This window comes from Amblyomma mixtum, chromosome 7 (assembly GCF_055824585.1).
Source record: "Amblyomma mixtum isolate Tamu chromosome 7, ASM5582458v1, whole genome shotgun sequence".
NCBI lineage: Eukaryota > Metazoa > Arthropoda > Arachnida > Ixodida > Ixodidae > Amblyomma > Amblyomma mixtum.
Window position 1 is genome coordinate 14,745,450 of NC_143018.1, and position 16,778 is coordinate 14,762,227.

The 16,778-nt window shown below is 47.4% G+C and overlaps 1 protein-coding gene across 1 annotated transcript in view; it reads left to right on the top strand.

Moving 5' to 3' along the window:
* The first annotated feature begins 3,117 nt into the window (after nucleotides 1-3,117).
* The window catches only part of LOC149335081 (uncharacterized), a 19,214-nt gene continuing 5,553 nt past the window's right edge, over nucleotides 3,118-16,778 (top strand). The window contains exons 1-4 of the mRNA XM_089551761.1: nucleotides 3,118-3,525; nucleotides 6,441-6,642; nucleotides 9,055-9,195; nucleotides 15,979-16,047. Of these exons, the coding sequence (XP_089407887.1) occupies nucleotides 3,309-3,525; nucleotides 6,441-6,642; nucleotides 9,055-9,195; nucleotides 15,979-16,047 (629 nt within the window). The 5' untranslated portion in view covers nucleotides 3,118-3,308. The remainder of the gene's footprint in view (nucleotides 3,526-6,440; nucleotides 6,643-9,054; nucleotides 9,196-15,978; nucleotides 16,048-16,778) is intronic.

Sequence of the window (16,778 nt, forward strand, 5' to 3'; positions counted from 1 at the left end):
GAAAAACACACCTTGTGGGTTTCTACGTGGACACAGGCCACCACCCACCGCGGGTTCGAGCTTCGCGCGAGCCAAGGGCCCCGATCAGCCGTCACCACACACACACTGGGACACCGTTGCAGTGCACTCAACCTCCGCTGGGAGGAGAGCGATTCACCGCAAAGAAATAGGCCTCCAATCTCACAAAGGAGACGTTTATTCACGTCGTCCTTCAGCAGTACACACACACTCAATCGTCACCCCGTCCCGGGGGCGCGCGAGGAGCAAGGCTCCGCTGCGCGCACGAAGCGACTCGAGTAATGCGCACCGCTAGCACGCCGCTGCAGGAGAATGTCCCCGCGGCAGTGCTGTGATCTCTCTCTCGTGTCGACCGTTGGGCCGGTTGCGAGAGAGAGTGGGCAATCAACGCAAGGTACGCCTGTCTGAGGTCGCTGGACCCCGAGTGACAGGCTCGAGCCGCTGCAGGTCAGAGGACACGTGCGGGCGAGCTCGAGTAAGCACTGGTCCGAACGGCAACGGCCGGCACGGACAAAACAGTAGCGTACGCACCTTACGCTGTCTCGGAGGGATCTCTCTCTGGGCCCCGCTCGGACGGTCGCGGGGTGCGCGGCCGCCCAAAGCGGGTCCCAAATTCCCGCCAAAAGGCGCCAATGGCAAAGGCCCTTGGGGAGCCGGGGCGGAGCTGTGGCTAAATGACAGTGATTAGTCACCCAGCCGCCTCTCCACCGCCTGAGGCGGGAGCAAGGGAAAGAGGAGAAACAACGCGGGAGGCCGGCTAGCCGCGCAAAGGCGACGGCGGCAAGCCAGGATTCCCACAACCTGGAAGCTATAACATGCCCCAAACGAAAAGGGCACACAAATTTCGGGCAGCTGGGCAGCAGCGGGACGCGGAGCGATGGGCACATGCGAATCTCCAACTCCGGCTGGTGACCGGGGCAGAGGACGTCGCGACTAGGTACGGCCAGGACGCCACAACCGGTAGCCTGAAGGCCGCCCGCAATGCTGCTGCATAATTTTCGTTTGTTTTAGGCTTTTATGAATAAAGTTTTTCACCACCACCATGGCCACATGAGCGGCGAGGGCTCTGCGTATACATGCATTGGGCGAACGCCGGTCTTTGCGTCTACTGGTGCTCGGCTGGTGATCCATGGCCGCGGAACGCAGCATCCAACTGTGTCAACCAACTGTGTCATTTTTAGCAAATAGCTAGTGTTCTGTCTAAGGGAGTGCTTGAAGATAATATTACAGCAATGAACATTTACCGTGTCAGCATGAAATTTCCCCAGGAGTGCGCCGATGAGGACGACTGCACTGATACTGTTGTTTACATCGCTGCGTAGGAACAGCTAGTGCTCGTTTTCATGACATAAAACGCAACCGGCACTTTAGTTCTATTAAAAAACCTGTTTTCTTTTTTACCGGTTGTAGCCGTGCTTGTTTACGCAGTGCGATAACGTGCGGGAAGCGATGATGCGATCGCACGGCTGAGATACACTTGACAGCGGGCTGTTGACATCGCTCAGGACCGGCGCTTCTCGCTTCTTGTCCCGGCTTCCTCCGACGTAACCAGTAATTTATTTTGAACTACTTTATCCAGAAGTATGTTTGGCGACCGTTCGCTTTAACTGAAACGGCCTAACTTGTTATCCACAAGCTAGCGACGGCGTCGACTGCTGCTGGCTGTAAAGCACGGCTCGGCAGTTTGGGTCGCACCGGCGTTTCCCGTTCATCATATGCGTGCCCTGCGATGTAAACAATAGTTGATTTCAGGTCACTGTTGGCAAAACTACACTCGGTAACCATTTCTATTCGCTCTTCACAACCTCCGCAATCACAGATCCAACCCTGCGGACTCGCTAGGCCTAGTCTCGCGGAAGGGAAGGGAGTCGTCGTCGACGGGAATTAGTTTGGCAAGCTCTTATCGCTGGGCAGTGTTCAGGTGCGGATATGTGAAATACAGCCGTTTGTTTCGCTCATTTAGAAGCGTGAACATATTCACATCGCCACCTCATCACTAGTTGTGCTTTCGCTCAACCGCCGACAAGGCTGACCGTCCGCCGCTCGGATTCGTCGGTGTCGTTGGCCTGAAAAACTCGTCCCACTGCAATCATATCATAGTAAACTAGATATTTCACTATTATCACATGCTGCTGTTGAGCGTGATATATATAGTGTCATTGTCGGACTAGTGTGACCGTCGTCGTCGTTGTACACTGAAAACGTTCTGAGGCTTTCGAATGCGTTTGGAAAGTGTCGTGTAGCACCGCGCGCGTCCGTCGAGTCCAAATGTCATTCCAATTCTCGAATGCAATTCTACTCAGATGTCATTCGAACGCTCCCGTATAGCACAGGTATAAGAAACAGCGATGGCGACGAGATGGCAGAGAAAGGCTTTCCAGTGGTCAGGCGCAGTCGGAGAGACGGACGAAAACACGCGAGCGCGGCGCCGCGGACTCCGCGGCGCTCCGTTTTCCCAGAGTGCTTTGCGCGGCCGCTTGGTGGCGCGGCGGAATTTGTGAAAAGGTCTGCAGTAACTGTCCCGCATCTCTCGGTGGACACCGAAACCGCGCCGTAAGGGACGGGATAAAGGAGGGAGTGAAAGAAGAAAGGTACCGTAAATTGGTTTTTGAGGAAAGGAAATCGCAGTATCTGTATCACTATCACGTATCTCGGTGGACACCTGAACCGCGCCGTAAGGGAAGGGAGGAAGGTGGGAGTGAAAGAAGAGAGACAGAGAGAGAAAAGGTGCCGTAGTGGAGGTCTCCGGATTAATTTCGACTCGGGGATCTTTAACGTGCACTGACATCGCACTGCACACGGGCGCCTTTTGCGTTCCGCCTCCATCGAGACGCGGCCGCGGCGGTCGTGTTCGAACCCGGGTACTCCGGCATAGCAGCCGAGCTTCTTAACCACTCTAATTAAATTTTAGGTGGCTATGATGCGGCCGGACAATTTTGAGGCGGATTTGTCCACAATTTGCCTCTCCCTCTACGCTACACTGACCACGGAGAAGCCCAAACCAGTGCTGCAACTCCCCCTTCGGCGCTGCTGCATGAGAGCCGCCGCCTCGCTGCTCGAGCAGCCGGGCGACCGGGCGCCGCTCCAGCGGCTTCACATTGATGTCCTCCGCAGTCGAGAGACGGCGCCGCAGCCGCCGCAGCGCCATAGGCAGCGCGGCGACTGTGCGTGCGGCGGCGGGCCGATGATCGCGGCGCCGCAGTCTTGTTGGGCTCGTCGCTTGCGTACGGCGCCGTGACAGCGGCTGCAACGGCGGCAGCAGCCTGAGCCACTCTCTTGAACTCGGTGACATGGAGCAGCACGCGGATGACCACGCTGCCGGCGACGAGGCGTCGCGAACGCATCTGCGTGGAGTGCAGCGCTTCTACATGTCGTTCCCCGTGGCGGAATTCGTGGACGCCGTGCGGCAGCACCGCTTCCTTTTCGACCGCAACGAGCTCGAGTTCAAGAATGTCGCCAAAAAGGAGGCAATGTGGGAAGCCATTGGCCAACAGTTCGGCATATCAGGTATACACGTGATCCGCTGGGCCTGCCGGAAAGCCGGCGCGCCGCACTACGCGAGTACGAGGTCACCGGCAATGAGACGCGCGGCGCTGCAGCGTGCCGCCATTGCGGCACTTTTTTTCCGGCAAGCGCAAACTCCCGGGGCGCCCGCGGGGGCCGCCCGTCGCTTCTCGCCGGATGCGTCGGCGCAGGCATCGCCCTTCCCTTCCAACTGCGTGACACTCCCCCTCCGCTGTTCGCGTGTCTGTTGTTTCGTTGTTTGCTTTGTGCTGCGCTCCGCTTGAAGAATAGACACGATTAATGTTTTTGTGCTGTCGCGGGGAAGGAAATTCGTCCAAAGTGGGGACATTCTGTCCCTAGGGGCGTCCGCAGCGAGTTGTGGTAAGGCGCGCGTAGTTTGAAGTAACATTTCGGACCAAACTGCGGTGGGAAGTAGGAAAGATTACAACGCGTGTTTCTCAATTATGAATCAGTCATTGCAAATCCTGCAGATCAGTCATTACGGGGGTGCAAAAAATGGAGAAGTGCAAAGGGACGGCAGACGCGCAAAAAATGAATATGGGCGCTTGCATATTCCTTTGCCCGCGTCTTTTTGTTGCGCTCTTGTAATGCCATTGGAGTATCGTCTGGGCCGATCTACGATACTCGTCGGAATTTCATTGGCAGTGGAGTACTCCGCTGCTTTATAAAGACGGAATTTTTGATGAACTATTTTGTGGCGACCGAAGTTGTCTATACGTCCTGACAAAACCACAAAGAACTTATACCCGTGCCACACGCACAAAAGAAATGGCTGTAAATGCTTAAGGCCTTAAGTTTTTTAATGCCATTATTTTCGGAGTTGGTGCTATACGTCCACATTTAATGTTATTATCAGAAGTGAGGATGACAGTAACGCTTGCAAGGCAGTCAAGTTTCATCTGAATATGAACAGTGCTATAGTAGGATACAACTTATAAAAACAGCGGTTGCAAGCACGGGGCCGCTGTCCGCGGCGTCTTGTATTACTCCGCTGGCCAACCGCACCTATAAACGAAATAAATTTTTTAATGTTTGACTATTTCAAACAATCCACATACCAGAACTGTAGAGCTCATAATTTTTTTCCTGTGCTAAGCTTCTTGTTTACGTAGCAAGAAACGTTTCAGCAACAGACTATTTTTTCGTCGTGGAGGAATTCTGTGTGCGGAGGCTGAATGTTGGTGGAGCTTCACTGCAGACTTAAGTTGTATCTGACTATAATGAGCACAAATGTTCAGATGTTATGTAAAAATGATTTTCCATAAAATACCGCTGTTCTTGATTTACAAGTAAATAAAGTAGCCATAAACTCGCATGTCGGCACACAAGTCAAGAGTACCTGTCAAAAAGACTGGTTAAAATGGCGCTGTTCGCATCGAAAACGCGGCATATATATACTCCGTTTCACACATAGCAGGCAACGCTGCCAAAGCTAGCGCGCCTGTTTGCGCAGGCTAAGTCCGCATGCAAAAAATAGTTCGCCATACAACCAAAGCTAACACAAGCTTATTTCATTGCGACACTGGTACTTCCTGTACTTCGTTTTACCTCTTGCCACATTTTCATCGTGCGACTCGTCGAGACTTTGAGAAGCAAAGAGTGCATGTGGCGGTATGATATGCGGTTGGTGGGGCGAATTTCTCCTACTCAATCCGCGCCCAAAAAGTAGCTCACACTCTGTGAAAATTATGGCCGAGAGCCCAAGCACTTAGTGCCTCACAGGTTCGACCGTGATTTCCAATGCTACCACATCGTTTTATACCGCTCTTTTTATTCGTCTAAACAATGACAGGCGTTTTGAGAGGAATGAATGATACGTGGCGGAGTAATATGATTTCGCGGACGCACTACTTCAGCAACCTCCGCGGCGTTGCCAGCTATGTATGAAACGGAGTATAGATGCTTCGTCTGACAAAGTTACGAATTAACCATTTGCTACTGGTTAGGGAGTTGTTCCTCATGCTTTTCTGCATGTGGAATGGGAACGAGAGTACGCATTGCACAGGTGAATGAGTTGTGGTGAACTCAGTAGGTCGTGAATGACAGTAAGGCTAATTCCATTAAATTTATGTGTGTGGCACCGCACGAATGCCATTAAAACTTAAGGCAGTAAACACTTAATGACATTAAATCTGGCCGTGTGGCGCGGGTATAAGCCATTTTCGTTAACACTGGGTGAGTCAGTCGACGTCGTTGAGCATTCAGATCAGCAGCCCAGAGGTTTGTAGACACGAGAAATTCGTCTTGCGCACATTGCGAACGGCCACAGCACACTGCGACGGCCTCAGTGGCTGCTTCCCTGTCGTGGCCTGTAGGCCTCTGTAAAGATTCTTTTGCATTGTCTGTTCTCCTAAGCAGCGCGCAAGCGTAGCATATAAATTGAGAGCTAGCACCATAAAAAAATGCCAACTTGTTTATAGAGCAGTTCTAGATGGAACCAACTGGATCAATTGTTTCCAGTTGGTCCCAACTGGCAATTGTTCTATAAGCTAGTTAGGACCAGTTAGGATTGTCACCTGTTAGGGCAACTATTGTAGGAAAATGTAGTTGTTGCAGGTTATTGGCATAGTAGGAAATTATTTCTTCTCATCTTTTGTGGGTGCATGTCAGCAGTGATAACAGACATTTGTGCACCAGCCTTTAAACCAGCATGTCATTCCATGTGGATAAAACAAATCTTCTGGTTCATGAATATATTGATTTAATGTCTCAAGCTGGGAGCGTGTTTTTAAAAGCTTTGTATGTCTCTCATTTTTCATGTCTGGATGAACATGAAAGGTGGCAGTCATGGCAGACAGTCCAGTTCATGATTAGGAAAGCAAAAACAAAGAAAGTGGCTGATTGCATGTGTAGCCACTGTCCAGTGTATGTACATGTGTGCAAATTCCACTTTGCAGGCCGCAAGGCGATGAACAAGTTTCGCAACATGCGTGACAAGTACTTCAAGGTACGCAAGCAAGAGATGATGGAACGGCGCATCTGTACACCCCGCTTCCGGAAGCCGGTGAAGACATGGGCTTTCTATCACATGATGCGACAGGTGCTCGAGAGGAAGCACCATACTCCGGCAGGTGTGACACAAGGAACAGAAGGGTCGGAGTGAGTACTGTCGATGCAACCCACCAAGTGCTGCTTTTTAGTCAGCTGTCGGGATCTCGTTCTCCACATGAAATGACATTATCGCATAACAATGTCACATGAATCCTCCTCGCATATGACTTTGACACTGCACCTTAGGTCACATTATGTGAACACCCTTTCAGTTCTGACGCATTCGTTTTGGTCCAGAAAAGAATATAAGAAGAAAGATTACTGAATTCATTAACATGGTCTGACACAAATCGAGGTATCACAGCAACACACAAAAATACAATAAAGCAACTTTCAGCACATAGCATGCAATACGTGCTCTAGGTCCTTGCTGAATGTGCATCCAGATTCAAATTTCCAGGAAGGTATCTCTTAAAAGATAGTACAGTGTGGTGTAGTTGATGGCTTGCCCAAAAAAGAACTTTGCAGAGTGCTTTAAGAGGTTTAAGGGGCATTTTTAAGTGTGTAAGCTTCCAAGGGAAGTACTCTGAAAGTCCGGAGCCATTGCCTCTTGCATGTCAGACAGACAGGCTTCTTATATGTGGCCTCAAAGCCTTCTACTGTGATGTAGCTCTTTGTAATCAATCTTGGAAGCCATGGCAAATGCGTTAGCCGGTGCAAGCACTAGACGAGACGTTCTGTTCTTGGGTACTTATACAGATCTCATGCAAAGCATTGCAGTACGTGCACAAAGGGGCTGTACAGCGTCTTGCAAGGCACGGAGGAGATTCCTGCCATGTTTGACTAACCTGCTGGCATTTACTGACCACTGTGGATAATTTGAACTTGAATGGGATCGAAAGTGGGTTTTAAATTTGCACCATTCAATTTGATTGCAGGCTTTTTGATAAGATGGTGTTGAGAGGACCAGAGCATTACTTCAAATGAACTGGCTATTAGAATTGAGTGGGTTCAAATTAACCAGATCCTGTGGTATGTAGTGTTGCTTTTTCAGAGCAGTTATGCAAGGTGAAAAGTTGCTGGCTAGTTTTCATCAATTCTTGCTGATTTTTAGTTACCCCCCTTTCTTCGCGCTTAGTACCATCTTCATGTGCACTTCCACCAGCTGGAATTTCATTTCAACTGAAGTTTTGCTTCTCAAGTCTTGTTATTTGGATTTCATTTGACTGCTGGTCATGAAATATGTCAACACTGCATGTGCTATAGGGCTCCTAGTTTGCCACGATGCCACTAAAAATCGTGAATTTATTATTGTTGTGAACATCAGTAAGAATGGCAGGAATGTAATTAATTTAACCATCTGAACTATATTAAAAGCTAGACTATGGTAAAGAAGGAAGTTCTACCAATTCCTTGGCATTCACCCCTATATTCTGGAGCAAGCTAATGTAATAAGCACGGTGGCTGTGGCGACAATGTGTTCTCACTCCTCTTAGGGTAGAGTCACAGTACTCGTATCTTTTGAAATGATTAACTGTAGTAGTGGCAAAAATGTTTCGCAGTTTTGAGTAAAGCTCAGCTTCCATTCTTGGGTTCCCCTTGTTACCGTACCAGCTAGGCTGTCCAAGAATGAAAGTGAGCAGCAGGCAGGTACCAAGCTCTTGAATGTCTTTGTCCTACTTGTAGGCACAGGCACAAGAAGTGCAGTACTGTGCATTGGAGCATCGTCTGAGGTCAAAGTCAGTCGCGCTGGAGGGGGGACGTTGTGTCAGACAGGTGTCCTTGTCCAAGTAAAGAAGATACCAAAATGCTACGTGGCACTGAACTACGACAGTGACATGCGGGTTTCATGAAAGTACAGCCTTTGCAAAAAAATATACAGCCTAAGGGGCTTGCTTCTAAGCTGTTTACTGAGGGCTCTCCCGCACATTTGGCAGTCCTAAGCTTGGATGGGTTCAGGACATGAGTTTCTCGTGCCTTTTAATGATTAGGGTCGTTAATGATGCAAAACGTGCCACGCTGCAGGGCTTAGAGGTCAAGCCCTTTCAGCTGTGCATTTTTGACAAAGGCTGCACATTTGGTTTCAGTTTTAACAGCTATACAATAACTGCGACTTAAGAGACGATTTGAGGTCGCGTGAAGCATACGACAACTGCAGTATGGTCACTGTTTTCTTTCTTTTAATTCACCCAAACTCTTACGCAAACTGCCGAAGGGCAGGAATGGCAAAAAATGAATGAGCAGAGATTATATTACAGATTTTCTATGCCTTGCATGACCTTAACTTGCCATTTGTGCCACAGTTATCGTATAGCTGCTGAAATTGAAACCGAAATGGCGTGAGAAAAAATTTCAGTTATAAACTATTGAGCTGGCATAGGCGAATTCTACATTGTTAGTCATGTATACTGTTGTCTTACGCACAATTTCAATGAAAAAAACACGCGTTCAAAAATTTAGTGCCTGTACTCTTTTGAGGAGACATAAATGGGTCTTGATTAAAAATCTCGCACTTTGCAGGGACGTTGGCAAAAGCAATGAGAATGCCATGGCTGAGCTGGGCATCGATCCCAGCTGGGTCACTGCAGCGAACGGTGTCGAGGTTTACGACCCAGAGCTGGCATCAGTTAACCTCGGGACGACACTGCGCCTGGAAAATGGGTGAGAGCAGAGCTAATGGTCCTTCATTGCAGTGTTTCTAAGGAAAAAACTGAGTTGTTTGGATGTGCTAGTCTAGCAGATATTTTAGTAAGAGAGTTATTACTGATTAGCAACCTCCCAGTCGTAGCCATACAGCTACAGTGGCTAGTTAAACAGCTTCCTCAGAAGTTTTGCAGTTGAAGGAAAATTCGTCCTGGTCTGCGGTTCAAATCCGGGATCACCGCCTCATCAGAGGAGCCGCTCTACCGAGATAACCTGAACGGCTTGTGTATAGCAGGGCGAGAGCAAATTGATCGCCAACTCGTGCTAATGCTCAAAATCTACTCCACCTTGCAAAATTCTCCTAAAACATTGAACCAAGAAGTTTGAATTATTATACACCCAGTTACAACTTAAAGGGGCTCGGAGAACAAACTGAAGTTTATATGTGTTGATGGATTAATGACCGCACTCTGGCGACAAAGATGTTTCATTCGCTATAGAGTCGGCCTTTATACGGTAGAAAAGGTCAGGAAACGAAATACAGTTTTTGTGTCGTGGATCCCAGAGGCTAGGTTACATCGCCATTCACTTAAAAACGGTAATCACAGAGTCCTTTTCAGTGTAGACGTCACGAGTTTGAATCGAGTGGCAGGAAAATCTTTACGTGCAATTTTCTGTGCAGCAAATGTGCCATTTGGTGCCGGACAAATGTGATACCCAGAAAGAGGTATAGAAGCAACTTCTGCTAAGAACAAGAATTGTGTTTAGTTGCGTCAGCATCTTATCATGAACAGCACAAAGTTTATCCTCCTCTGCAGCGTCGGTCATTATCCTCTGATGCTCCTCTGTGGTGCCATGTAGGTTTTCCTGATACACTAACCTAAACAAAAATACATTCACGTGATGTAAGTGTTGCTTCTGTAATGTGATAAATTACAAGACTGATTAAAAATTCTAGAAACACTTTTTGACCAAATATTTTAGGGGAATCCCCCAAGGTGGAGTAGATTTGTAATAAGGGAGTAATTACTCATTGACGTAATTACGCCCTACCATAAGCTTGCCGTCTCGGTTAGCTCAATTGGTAGAGTGACTGCTCCGGTCTAGCGGTGGTCCCGGGTTCGAACCCCGGACCAGGACGAATTTTTCTTTAACTACGAAGTTTCTGTGAAAGCTGGATAGCTTTCCTTTGTGGCCGTATGGAAACGTCAATGAGTAATTACTCCCTTATTACAAATCTACTCCACCTTGGGGGATTCCCCTAAAATATTTGGTCAACACTGTTCCCACTTCGAGTTATTGATCAATTCGCTCTCGCCCTACCATAAGTTTGCCGTCCCGGTTAGCTCAATTGGTAGAGTGACTGCTCCGGTGTAGCGGTGGTCCCGGGTTCGAACCCCGGACCAGGACGAATTTTTCTTTAACTACGAAGTTTCTGTGAAAGCTGTATAGCTTTCCTTTGTGGCCGTATGGAAACGTCAATGAGTAATTACTCCCTTATTACAAATCTACTCCACCTTGGGGGATTCCCCTAAAATATTTGGTCAACACTGTTCCCACTTCGAGTTATTGATCAATTCGCTCTCGCCCTACCATAAGTTTGCCGTCCCGGTTAGCTCAATTGGTAGAGTGACTGCTCCGGTGTAGCGGTGGTCCCGGGTTCGAACCCCGGACCAGGACGAATTTTTCTTTAACTACGAAGTTTCTGTGAAAGCTGTATAACTTTCCTTTGTGGCCGTATGGAAACGTCAATGAGTAATTACTCCCTTATTACAAATCTACTCCACCTTGGGGGATTCCCCTAAAATATTTGGTCAACACTGTTCCCACTTCGAGTTATTGATCAATTCGCTCTCGCCCTACCATAAGCTTGCCGTCCCGGTTAGCTCAATTGGTAGAGTGACTGCTCCGGTGTAGCGGTGGTCCCGGGTTCGAACCCCGGACCAGGACGAATTTTTCTTTAACTACGAAGTTTCTGTGAAAGCTGTATAGCTTTCCTTTGTGGCCGTATGGAAACGTCAATGAGTAATTACTCCCTTATTACAAATCTACTCCACCTTGGGGGATTCCCCTAAAATATTTGGTCAACACTGTTCCCACTTCGAGTTATTGATCAATTCGCTCTCGCCCTACCATAAGCTTGCCGTCCCGGTTAGCTCAATTGGTAGAGCGACTGCTCCGGTGTAGCGGTGGTCCCGGGTTCGAACCCCGGACCAGGACGAATTTTTCTTTAACTACGAAGTTTCTGTGAAAGCTGTATAGCTTTCCTTTGTGGCCGTATGGCTGCGCTCGGGTGGACGTCAATGAGTAATTACTCCCTTATTAGAAACACTTTTTGTGTTAATATGAATGGTTTTGTTTCTTTTTCTGTTTTGAACCTTATTGACTGGTCAGTGCGTTAATCCAAACTAGTGCCACGTAAGCCCTATAATTGTAATAACAAGGCGAGGCTGTTAATTTGCAGGTGACTGCAGTGAAAATGAATGAGCTAGCTCATTAATTTCTCGGCCTTTTACTTTTCTGTCCCGACTACAAAGCTTGCCTAAGCTATTTGGATATCAAATAAAAATATGCAGGCTTGTTCATGCGAGGAAATCTTGGGGAAAAAAAAGGGAATTATTTTTATTGGAAAGTAAAGTAAAGGCACCAAAAACCACACACACACACACAAGACAAGAGAATGGGACAGAGCGCCTAATATTTCGTTGGGATGGCCACATTCCGATCTTAGGCACTTAAGGGCGACACTGCAACATTGTACAGTAGAACCCCACTAGAGTATATTCAGTTATAGTAAAAACTGGAATATAGTAAAGTGAAGCTGGGGTTCCATTCTGCCTTCCATAGACGACTGTACATTTTTTTTTTTCAAATACAGTAAAACAAGTTTCAGAACAAACAGCTATAGTAAAGAGCGGAATGGTAACATCGCAGCTCGCGCAAAGTATAAGATCGCGAGGCCAACTCTCGGAGGCAAATGGATACCGAATATGATAAAGCGACGCACATAGAGATGGAAATGGCTTCGCCACCAAGCTCGATAGTTGCAAGGGGAAGCCAACTTTTTGAAGGCATTGAGGCTGTGATGCAAAGACGGCGTGCACGGAATAAGTGAAGCTGGAACGCAAAAATAAGGCGGCACGGGTTGCTGAGAAAGGAAAGCCAGTAAAAGTGCAGCAAGGGGTAGAAAAGGATAAAAAATGGGGCACACGTTCTTAGCGCGAAGCATGGGGAAGCGGAGGCACGGCGGCACTGCGAGAGCAGTTTTGCTGCGCTTGACTGTGCCACGAGCGTTTATTAATTATTGCCACTTAGATGACGCTAAGGCCGTGGGAGACGTCGCCGTGATGGTGCAAAGTTTGGTTATCACGTGGGATCAAGGTTGCTTTATATTTATTTATTTATTTGAAGGGCAGGTAGTGACAGCTGATCCAGATCATGAGAGGGAAATAACTAGAAGAATAAGAATGGGGTTGAGCGCATATGGCAGGTTATCTCAGATCATGAATGGCAGTTTACCAATATCCCTCAAGAGAAAACTATACAACAGGTGTATCTTACTGGTACTCACCTATGGGGCAGAAACATGGAGGCTAACGAAGAGGGTTCAGCTTAAGTTAAGAACAACGCAGCGAGCTATGGAAAGGAAAATGATAGGTGTAACGTTAAGAGACCGGAAGCGGGCGGAGTGGGTGAGAGAACAAACGCGCGTTAATGATATCCTAATTGCAATCAAGAGGAAGAAGTGGGCTTGGGCAGGGCATGTAATGCGAAGGCAAGATAACCGCTGGTCCTTAAGGGTAACGGAGTGGATTTCAAGAGAAGGCAAGCGTAGCAGGGAGCGGCAGAAAATTAGGTGGGCGGATGAGATTAAGAAATTTGCGGGTATATGGTGGACGCGGCTGGCGAAGGACTGGGTTAATTGGAGAGACATGGGAGAGGCCTTTGCCCTGCAGTGGGCGTAGTCAGGCTGATGATGATGATGATGACGACTGTCAGTTCCTAGCTGGAACTGTTACAGGAGTGGGTTGATGTACAGGAGTTGAATGCAATCAGGCATACATTCAGAGCAAAAAAAAAATTGAGAAGTAAGATCTCCCCACAATCTTATACAAACAAAATCGAAGGCACGATACCAAACAAGACAATCAATTGTGGCTAGTTGATTGCACAGCTATCGTGGCAAAATGTACAAACTTATCCAGTGAAGGTTGTGAGGTAACCAACTTATCTATTCACTTGTTGCCCGTGGGAAAAAAGAAAAGTGTTATGCATTGTTGGCACAAGTGTACTCTTCAAGCATAAATTCATGCTTATGGCATGTTTGCCTGGAATGGTTGAAAGTGACATGTGTACTAGTAGTATTCATTTTAAATGCTTTATGAATTAGCAAGTATAAAAACTTCAGTCTGTGTAAGGTTGCACAGCTTGCTAGCGTGGCCTAGGTCTGCTCGGATAAGCAGTTCTGTGGAAGAGTCTGTGCGCTGGTATTTGTTATAGATAAAACGAGCCGCTTTTCGTTGCACTGACTCAGGCATAGCTGTGTTATTTTGTGTGTATGGAAACCAAATGGTGTTCGCATATTCTGAGATTGGTTGGACTAGAGCTTTGTATGCCGACACCTTGGTTTCGGAGGTAGGAAACTGTGAGATGCGTTTAGGAAGAGGAGCCTGCTCGTTGATTTTTTGGTTATGTTATGTTATGTACGTGTGTCTTTAGTCCAACGCTATGGGTCGCAACCCAACCCAAGTCCCACCAATGGCCACACCTGCAGTAGCACCTGCCTTGTGCCACTGCTCACCTGCCCATCGGGTGGCTTACTTGCCAAGGTGTAGCCGGTGGTAACCAGGCGAGAACCTTGGGTGCCAATTAGGCAGCACCGCCCCTAAGCGCACCGAGCTTAGCAGAATAACCAGCAGCAGATAGGAGGAGGACGTGATTCGAATGGCGGTTGCACAGTAGCTAAACAGAAGAAGTTGGGGTGGTAATTAGGTAGTATTCTGGTACCGCCTAGTACGTCGTAGCTCCAGCCGACAAATGACGTCACGCTAGCGGACTTATCCACATTTGGCATTATTACCTAAATCAACTGGCATCTTTTTTTCTTTTATGGACGCTTGTTCAGTTGAATGCTGCTGTGGTGTGTAGCAGGTTTATGAACTTGAGAAACCGAAATGGCAGCCACTATTGAAAAAAAATTATACCTGCTTAGGACTTCAATCAAGGGCGTCCATAGAACTTTTTGCAGGGGGGGGGGGGGGGGGGGGCACCCGATGTCCGGGGATGGGGGTGGCGGTAGGTGAGCACCAAAAAGGAGCTAGTGCATAAATAATATCCGTAATTCCAGGAGGGGGCAACCGCCCCCCTTGCCCCCCCCTTCCGGACGCCCATGACTTCAATACATTTTTCAAACTGCTGTTCTTTATAGCATTGGTTTAAACAGTCCCTCGATTCACCATAAAGTGACCAGCCTGGTCTTAGGCATCACGAAGATGATGTAATGCATCACGTCACAGTGCGCGAATTTCAAACGGGGCCAATTGTACTTTGGCTATAACCATGCAACCAATTACAGGGACCATATAGTGATGCTCCAAGTAAGCGGGACCGAGTTTAGTTAATTGCTTACTTAACCAATAGCCTAATTAACCTTTCTAGTAAGACGAGATAAATAAATAAAACTGAGAAGGAAATTGGCCGAGCTCGGGAATCGAACCCCGGTCTCAGGAGTGCGAGACAAGCACGCTACCACTCCGCCATGCCAGCTCGATGGTTTAGAATGAACAAAGGTGCGTCTAGTGAATACGGTGTCTTCATTTACTCTCATCTTCCTCCCTTCCCGGCGACGTTTAGGTGTTCACCGAGATATGAGAGACAGATACATTTATTTTCCTCAAAAACCAATTTACCGCCGAGCGAGGCCTAGAACCGAATGGGCGATGGCGTTCCATGGACTCTCTGGCAGCGTTGCAAGACGCTGTCGCGTTCCACTCTTAGAGGCGGGTTGGTTGGTTGGTTGGTTGGTTGCGACTGAGAGAAGGACGAAAAAGAAAGTGCACGGGGCCTGCCTGCCGACTGGCTCAAGCCGAGCCGCCACCGCTGCCACGTGCAGATAGAAGAGAGTTGAAAGATAAGAAGAAAGAGAACAACAGAGAGAGTAAAGACACGCATCGCAACAACCGCGTCCGCCGAAGTGGACGCTGGCTGAAAAAACAGATAAGCTGCCGTAGCCCGAATGCTGCAACCCCTCTTACAGGCGAAGCTTAACATCTTAACCACACATGAGTGACTCAAGCAGCAACATCATGCTTAAGGCTTTCGCCTCACCGCACTTTAGGTCAACAAAGTGCCCCCCTGAATTTTTATTTATGCACTAGCAGGAAACAACTACACAGCTTGATTAGAACGCTTAAGCGATAGTAACTTTTTGCATTTGCTTTAATTCTTTGTTCATTAATAAAATCCAATGTATGTTCTCCAAGCCTAGCACTAATTTGCTGTTTCTAATTTGTTGTTTCATGTGCGCAGTTTAGACCACAAATACGTAGTTCCTTTTTGGTGCTAACCTACCGCCTCCCCAATTCCCGGCCATTGGGTGCCCCCCCCCGGAAAAAGTTCTGTGGACGCCCTTGTCTATTCCCATCAGTACTAACCAAACTATATAGGTTGGTGCATTAGGCTTTCTTCATTTTTCCCAAATTTTTCGCTGCCAACGTTAAGTGTGTATTGTATCGCCAAAAATTCTGTGCATCATCCTCTCATTTGCCTCTCTCTTCTTTCTCCTGCCTTGCTGTGGGATAGGACAATGGTGTCCATAAAGCAGGAGCCGCCAGAAGAAATGGAGACAACCGTCTCTGAACACGATGCAAGGTAAGGGATGGCTTTTTTGACAGGGGGGGTGGGGGGAATTTTGTAACTCTTGCAGGGCGCAACTTTTCCTGTCGTATCGCTTCATGCACTGTGCAATAAGGTACGCATACAGTGGTAGCCAAAATAATGTGGAACCTGCTTTGGTGATGAAACTCCTCTAATGCCTCGCATAATGATAATTAGGGGGTTACTTAAAGGACTATAGACAACTGGTTTTGATTGCATGTTTTCTTTTCAGTAATTATTGAAATTGAAATTGAACTTTATTCCATCGAGGTGGAAAGGGACTCAAACAAAAGTGAAAACATATCACTTGGCGTCGTTAGAGCCCCGTTTACAAGGCATACAGCAGTTGCACATTTACATATATAGCAGCATAATTAAGACAACATACACACATAGCAAGTGAATCAAGACTTTCCTGGCTGAAAAGAAAAATTAGTTGGTTGCATTCTACATCAAAGTCTTATTTTTCACAACAATAAGATATCTTCATCAAATCAAGATTAGCATAATACACTTGAAAGAAAAAAAAGCATCATTAAGCAATTCATAGTGAGCATAACCATCGCTCTTGTCGTGTAAAAAAATTCTTCAGAGTTTGGGTGCTAACACTTTCGATATTTATATCATGTTTATAGGTTGGAAGTGAATATTCGAGCATTTGACAACTGATGGTTGTGCGCCTGAATGGAATTTTCCATATTTCAGGTGACCACGATGTAGATCTA